This window comes from Nothoprocta perdicaria, unplaced genomic scaffold (genome assembly GCF_003342845.1).
Source record: "Nothoprocta perdicaria isolate Ctin4 unplaced genomic scaffold, notPer1 scaffold_12, whole genome shotgun sequence".
Classification (NCBI taxonomy): domain Eukaryota; kingdom Metazoa; phylum Chordata; class Aves; order Tinamiformes; family Tinamidae; genus Nothoprocta; species Nothoprocta perdicaria.
In genome coordinates, this window is record NW_020454316.1 from 6,181,369 (window position 1) to 6,188,655 (window position 7,287).

Here is a 7,287-nt window from a genome sequence, read left to right on the forward strand (position 1 = left end):
TTTTTTTTTTTTTTTTTTTTTTTTTTTTTTTTTTTACAGAGGAATATGATCTAGAAATAACCAATAATGGTCCCATCACAACAGGAGCTCAAGCTACTGTTCATGCCAGTCTAAGCATGAAGAATGACAGCATCACCTCAAACTTGTATCATTTTAACTGGATTTACGCTCCTCTGATTCTTACTGGGAAATTGGAGCAGCAGTTTCACTCCCAGGTTAACGTGACTGGTGAATTCCCTGGCGCTTTTCCTGTATCTGTCTGGGTGACGCACAGAAACTGCTGGTTGTGTCGGCCTGTTGCTAGAAACGTCACCATTCTGCATGTCACAGGTAAAGTGGCTTTACCACCTCTACAGCTTCTTTACAGCTTCCTGAGTTCTTCAGGAATTCAAGGTACATCTGGGCAGCTGATACCTTGGCTACCTGCACATGTGCCCTGTGGCTGGGAAGCAAGCAGGACATAGAAAGCACACACAGGGCGGTTAYGCTTTCTTTTGAAGTTTAGAGTGCTCATCCTGACATGACATGTGGAGTCATGGCTGTTTCCAAGTACTGCTATGCAAAATTGCATCTTGATGTGAATATTTGTACCTATAAATATGCACTTTTTGATGACCAGTGTGGCAAGCCGAGGCTCTACAATGGGGATGCACGTGAGGCACCCCAAGAGCTTCCCACAACCCCTTCCTGCAAGGACAGGCCACTGCTTCCCTGCAGCCACATRTCCCAGCTGCTCCACCTGTGCTCCAAATTAGACCAACTCCTCCTTGGCAGCACCAGATAAGGACATGAGTGATAAAAGAACTAACCATAGGGCATACCTAACATTTTGGGGAATAGCTATTACCATTTTTCTTTGAAAAACACCAAGTTTACTGGATAAGCCTTTATAAAAGTATATGTAAGAGCTTATTGCTCTTAAAAATTGCTGCCTTGCTGAGTATCTGCTTACTTCTTGTAAGAGCTTATTGCTCTTAAAAATTGCTGCCTTGCTGAGTATCTGCTTACTTCTTTTTGCATTGTCTTATGGTTTCATGTCACTAGCAATGACAGAAACTTTTTATAGCTATGATACATGCCTTTCTGCCTTCCCCAAACAAGAGAATGATCTAAAAACTCTAATCCATGGATAAAATGACATCATGATGATATATGCTCATCAGCTTATTGTAAAGTTCATAGGATATAAGTTGACAGGAAGAGGCTTGGCCTGGGCACAAAGGTAGTTACCAATAAAAAATAAAAAATTAGTTCCASTTAGGTCTGCATTTCCTACACTATTCTGCAGCAGTAATTCCGATTCTTTTATTTGTGCATCCTCAAGATAATAGTTAACCAGATGTAATGAACTGTTAACAAGGCAAGAGTCTTACCCTATAAAAATTGTTAATGACCTAAATCAGCCCAAGATTTTTCCCCTTGGTTCCATTAGTGGTGTTATAGCGGTATATTTATATTATACGTACCTGAGTAATATAACCCTGAGTAAACCATTTAATCTCTGCACCTTGCTAACACATATAATGACACTGAGCAACAGATATATAATACCCATAACTGCTTCCAGCGGGGCCCAGAAAAATTTAAGCAGTAGATTTTAAATAATGCTTAGATATTGACACAGTGCATGTGGAAAGTGATATATGRCATCCTTCTTTCTCCACGTTATCACTCTGCAGAATTCATCACGGGGAACCTTACCATTGCCCAGATAGAAGGCAGCACGCTTATCAAGCAGGGTTCGAGCTCATCCATGGACACTGCGACCCGGATTTCTTTCTGTCTCCATGACCCAAGTGGTTACTTCAAGTCAGCATCGTTTGTCTACAACTGGGACTTTGGGGAAGGGTAAGTATGGTCATGCTGTCATCTTCAATGAATATTCAAGATTACTCTGATTCATCATCCTTCACACAGCTGGTTGAAGCATTATCTGTAAAGAATAAAAATATCAGAGCTTATCCCTTATCCTTTAATATTACATCAGAAGTCTAAAGTACTTGATAAGAGTTGATTTTGATTATAAACCTTTTTCTGTGGCACATAGGATGTATCAGATAACCAAGGAGCCCTTTGTCTACTATAACCATTCTGCCATGGGGAACCGCACAGTCCACCTGAAAGTGATAGCCGAGTGGGAACAAATGGGAAGCATCATCCATGAAAGAGAAACTGTGCAGAAAACTGGCGATTTCACCACTGCTCTGGAGCTCTTAGGTAATTGTAAAATGTTTTGCATACTCAAAACAGAATTTGCAGTATACATAGCAATACAATCTAGGACTTGAACTCGGTAGTRCAACTCAGAAGTTCCTTCACATGCATGAACTGGTCATTATTTTTCAGCTAAGCGTTACCATTGCAAAAGGGACTATACTCTTCTAGACCAGGAGAAATGGGAGATGGAAGGGAAATCAAAAATAATAATAAATTTGATAAAATTAATAATACTTTCCTAATGCTTATTGCATCTGTTTCAAGAAAAAACAAAATATACATAAATATGTAAAGGATTATCAAAATGGTCAACTGTATATTAAAAAGAAATCAGAAACCACTCAGCTAACACACACCTCTGCCAACAGCTTTCTTTTTTCTCAAGAGGAGATGGAATTATTTATGTTAGTAATACAGTTATACAGTATACAGTTAGTAAAACAGTAATACAAAGCAACAAAGACCCCCAAAATAAACCCTCACTGAAAAAAAATCCAGTAAATTTCACTTTACACCTTGAGTGCAATATGCTTTTTTTCCTCTTCAGATGCTGTTAAAAGTATTAACGTAGTAGGCTCCAGAGAGACTCACGTAATGGAAAACTTGAGCTTATCTCTTCATATCAATGGCAGGTAAGTAGCAAATATAACTGTCTTTTATAAAGAAGATTATATGCTTTATTTATTTTTTTCCTGTTTCCTTAAAATATTGTCACTTGCACCCTGCAGAATTGTTTCTTAGAAAAAGARTTTTCTTGTGAACAAAATACAATTGAATATACCTTGTCTAAAAATACCTCAAACTTCAACAGCTTGAAAGGGGCTACATCTTTACAGAAATGTAGAATATTCAAATGTATATCTCTTCAGAGAATAATTACACATAAGCAAATATTATTTTTATATCTTCATAAAGGCTGGAGAAAAAGAAAGTTACCAAAGAGAGCTCAGTCTGGGAATAAAGAGAAAGAAGAAATACTGTCCTGCTGATGTTTGCTTTTCCCCAGTGGCTTATTGGGGAGACCAGTCATATTTACTTACAGGAATGTAGAAGAGTCAGGAACATCTTGATCTTAGCACAAGTTCCTTCAAGTTGCAATATTGAGAACACAGGAGACAGCAAATCATTTTTAAATGCTGTTGAACAATTCAGAAAAGCCCTTTAGCATAGAAATTCTTCACGACTAAGAAAGTCATTTGTTCTGCCAGAGAGGGCCACTTTGCATCCTGCCTTTGGAAGCTGTTTGGCCTAATGGTGGATTTTCAAAAAGAAACCCAAAGCACAGGGCTGCTGGTGGAGATGGAGGATATAGGGAGCAGCTCCCAACACCGAGTGATTTGCCAAGACAGAGCTACCCCGAAAGACAAAACAGCACAGTTTGTATTCAAAAAGTGAATAGTACATTGACATGAAGGGCACCAGGGATGATGAGTAAATATGAATAGCCAGAAACCACTACAGGCAAATTCCGAATTCATAAGCACTGACTTGGTTTAGATGGACAATATTAGCCAGACCTAATTGCTAGCAGCAAGGCTGGAACAGATGTGGTGGGAATTTGAATGATATAAAAGCAAAGCTAAAGGCTTGAGAGATTCTTTATCAAAAACAAAACTAGAAAACACGCTAAACACGTAGATATGCTGCTGTCTTTAGTAGAGAATGCCCTCGGCAGATAGGGAACAAAATGCTAAGAGCRTGGGATAAAGGCAAGTGCTGCCTGTTGTCAGAAACAAATTCTCTAGAGCAGGAGATGAGCCCAGGCAGAGCCATTTGGAGCAAGGGGCTGAAAATGTCAACAAAAACCAGCAATTAAACAGTGAGAAGACATAGGCTATAAAGTGGATTGCACTTAGATTGCATAGCTAACGAAATTCGGGAGCAAACAAGAGCTTTTCTATTAGATGAAAGGAATCCTGTGATCCTTGCAAGCTATTTACCTTTCTAAGCTATTAGGCCAAATGATTGCACTGGCAATCTCCTTTCTTTTTTTTTTTTTTTTTCGTTTTTAAATCAGAAAGTGTTGGGTGTCCATCAGCAACACAGACACTGACCTCCGCAGTCAGCATAGAGCAAAGGAAAAACAACCTCTGTCCTCCTAGAAAAAAAAACATAAAAGATTCCCTTTATCTTTGTTAGAGAAGTGCTAAGGGTGTGGTTTTTTTCTGTGCACACAAGGGCCTGCCTATGACCCACACAAGTATTAAACTGTCAGCTGAAAGATTTGTTTTATGGAAGCATTATAAAGGCCTTTTTCCACTGTCACATGCTAGAAAGCAAATGATTATGCAGTTAATTAGTTCTCTATTTGTATCTGGATTAGCTTCAATGGTTTCAGAATTATTGCCCTATTTTATCTGCATGCTTCATCTGTTCTTGACTACAATTTTTGCAAGATTTTCACATAATTATATATATATATATTTAAAAACTGTATATTTGTGTGTATACATATATATTTTTTATTTCAGCCCCCCGCTGGCACTATGCTGGCTTATAAAGGCCGAGTGCATTCCACTTGAAGGGGAAAAATGCCACCTGGTGGTTATCCAGGGCTCTCACTACAACYTGAGCCACAGGTTCCCCGCGGCCGGGCAGTACTGCCTCAGCGTCAGGGTGCAGAACGGCCTCACCATGTTGCAGACCTACCACGAAATCCAAGTGCGGCCCACAGGTGAGGCACGGCCAGCACGGAGCTTCCTCCGGGGCTGGAAACCTGACACCTCCAAAATGTCAGGGACTGTTATGGAATAACTAGCCTGGAGAGGAGATTTTGGAAAATTGGCATAAATCCTCAAAAGCTTAAGGAACATAAACTGACAAGAGAGGCTGCCACGGGCCTCCTGTAATTGCTCTGAGCTTCTTGTTTCCTGCTGAACTCTTAGTCTCATAAGTATTGTGAAAAGCCTGGTAGTTTCTCCCACCTCACGGTCTCCTCCTCACTGTTAGCTCCTCTCAGTGTATTGTRCTGCTCCAGGAGGGTCCTTTTTTTGCTCTTTCCCAGGGATGCAGCCAGTTTTCTTCATCCTGCTCTGCATCGCGCTGCTGTCAGTGCTGCTAGGACTGGTGCTGTACACAACCTTGCGAAGTAACACACAGCAGAAAGATCTCGTGGAGGTACTTGTTCCTCTTGCTTGGAGATGGAATAAGTGACTGGTCCCATCTTTAATTCCCAGGCACGCATGGAGGAGAGATGGTATCTCTCCAATCCATCTATTCCACATGAAAACCTGAACAGCACAGGCAAATATTTTAAGTACCATGCCTGTTTCTGGCAATCTATGGGAGAAAGATGAACCTAATTCAAGTTGCCAGGGCTGTGATGAGCAGTTAGGGGATATTCCCAAGTATGTGCTTGCTTTGAAGGGTGCCTTCTAGGTGATCCACCTCAGAATTCACATGTATATGGAATAAAGAAATGGGAGGCTATGCTCAAYAGCAAGGAAAGGCAGATATTCACATATACAAATATTCAATTTTATAACGCAAATTTTATCAACCCAGCTCCCTCCTATCTCCCTGATGTAGCTTTTGCTTGGCCTTATCATATTTATAATAATCTTGAGCTCCTGAATTGAAGGCCTTATTCTTGGAAAGCACTTTAAATTATGCCACAGTATTAATAATATACCTATAGTGAGACTGCCCATGAGCCCTATGTGGAGCTGGTTCACATCAGAAAAGTCTATTTGAAGTCGGTGACTGATTAGGCCTGGTTGAGGAGCAGCTTCCCTTTCTGGCCCGAAGTATCTTGCTGGTATCTCTCTTGAGCTTGCCTAGGCCTAGACCTCAAACCACTCTTTTTGATCTTCCTTTTTCAGGTAGCTGACTTCGACTTTTCTCCACTATCTGACAAAAACCTGTCTTCTGCTTCGGACTCAAGCTGCAGCCAGGCATGTTGCAGATCATGTTGTCTTCGATCATCTCAAGAAACTGCCAGGGAAAGCCATGAACTACTACTTTCTTTTTACAAGCCAGTCAAAACGTACACACTGTGAAGAACACAATTTCACTTTGGTTGCACTAACTGCTGAGTTTAACTTTCCCACTTAAGAMAAGTTAAATGCTCAGGGCTGCATGGATGGTTTATTTTTGCCAATGCAAAGAGGTTAACCACTTTACTAGGTTGAGCACATGAGTGTTCCACTGTGTGATCTAGGAAAAAAAAGAACCTGAAACACAGTAGCTTCATATTTTAAATTATATGGGTGTATACATTTGCAGCTGTAAAAGCAGTATTTTATTCTTATGAAAGTTTATTTTATGCGCAGATTTGCTAAATTCACTACCTTTGTAATTTATCTGGTCCTTCTGCTGTTTGTTTCAAAGAAGAAAATGCTCAAGACAAACATACCTCTCCTCCTGATGCTACAGCCATACTACTGGAAATACAAGTCGGCCAAAAGTCTATTGAATGTATATGTGTTCCAAAAGGGAACTGACTTCTCCAGGCTGAGCAGAGCTTTAGCCTACGTGCTTCCAATGAACCAGATTATCTAATTATGTTGTGTGGTCCTTTTATTTATGTTAACAAGATACTGTGAGACCATAGCAGCTGATGAGTTGCTGATGGCAACCCAGCTGCCCATGGGAGCCTTTCACAGCAGCAGCACTTGCTGTAGATGTGTGCACAGCTCTGTCACAGCTTCCCTGCAGTAGAAGCCACATGAAGTAGCATTTTCTTTCTATATTCCTTTCTGTTTTCTATATTACTACCCCTTGGGTGACCAAAGCTTTCTTTTTGTAAACACAACAAACAGTAGCTTAAAGCTCCTCATCAAAATAGGTTTCAATATTGAGGCTGTAGAAAGTCCCTGCCCCTTGCAGCCTGTCCTCTGCTCCCAGCTCCCTGCTCAGCTTCTCCTCCTGCCACACAGCTTTCCACAGCACCTCAGAGGCTACTACAGAAGGGTGCTCTGGGAGCCCTTTCTTTTCTTGAATGTGACGCTGACATTTTCCTCACCTCTGACATAAACCCTATGGATATTGGGGACTTGGGGTTTTACACGTACAACATTTTTCTCTCAGATAGGCACAATGGGAGACATACACAACTTTCCAAAGCAGAAC

At 40.6% G+C, this 7,287-nt stretch overlaps 1 protein-coding gene across 1 annotated transcript in view; it reads left to right on the forward strand.

Moving 5' to 3' along the window:
• TMEM130 (transmembrane protein 130) overlaps positions 1-6,717 on the forward strand; it is a gene marked incomplete at its 5' end in the record, with an annotated part of 8,227 nt that extends 1,510 nt beyond the window's left edge. Inside the window, 7 exons of the mRNA XM_026053933.1 lie at positions 40-330; positions 1,680-1,848; positions 2,048-2,217; positions 2,765-2,849; positions 4,689-4,891; positions 5,222-5,334; positions 6,039-6,717. Coding sequence (XP_025909718.1) covers positions 40-330; positions 1,680-1,848; positions 2,048-2,217; positions 2,765-2,849; positions 4,689-4,891; positions 5,222-5,334; positions 6,039-6,215 — 1,208 coding nt within the window. The remainder of the gene's footprint in view (positions 1-39; positions 331-1,679; positions 1,849-2,047; positions 2,218-2,764; positions 2,850-4,688; positions 4,892-5,221; positions 5,335-6,038) is intronic.
• Positions 6,718-7,287: the final 570 nt, after the last annotated feature.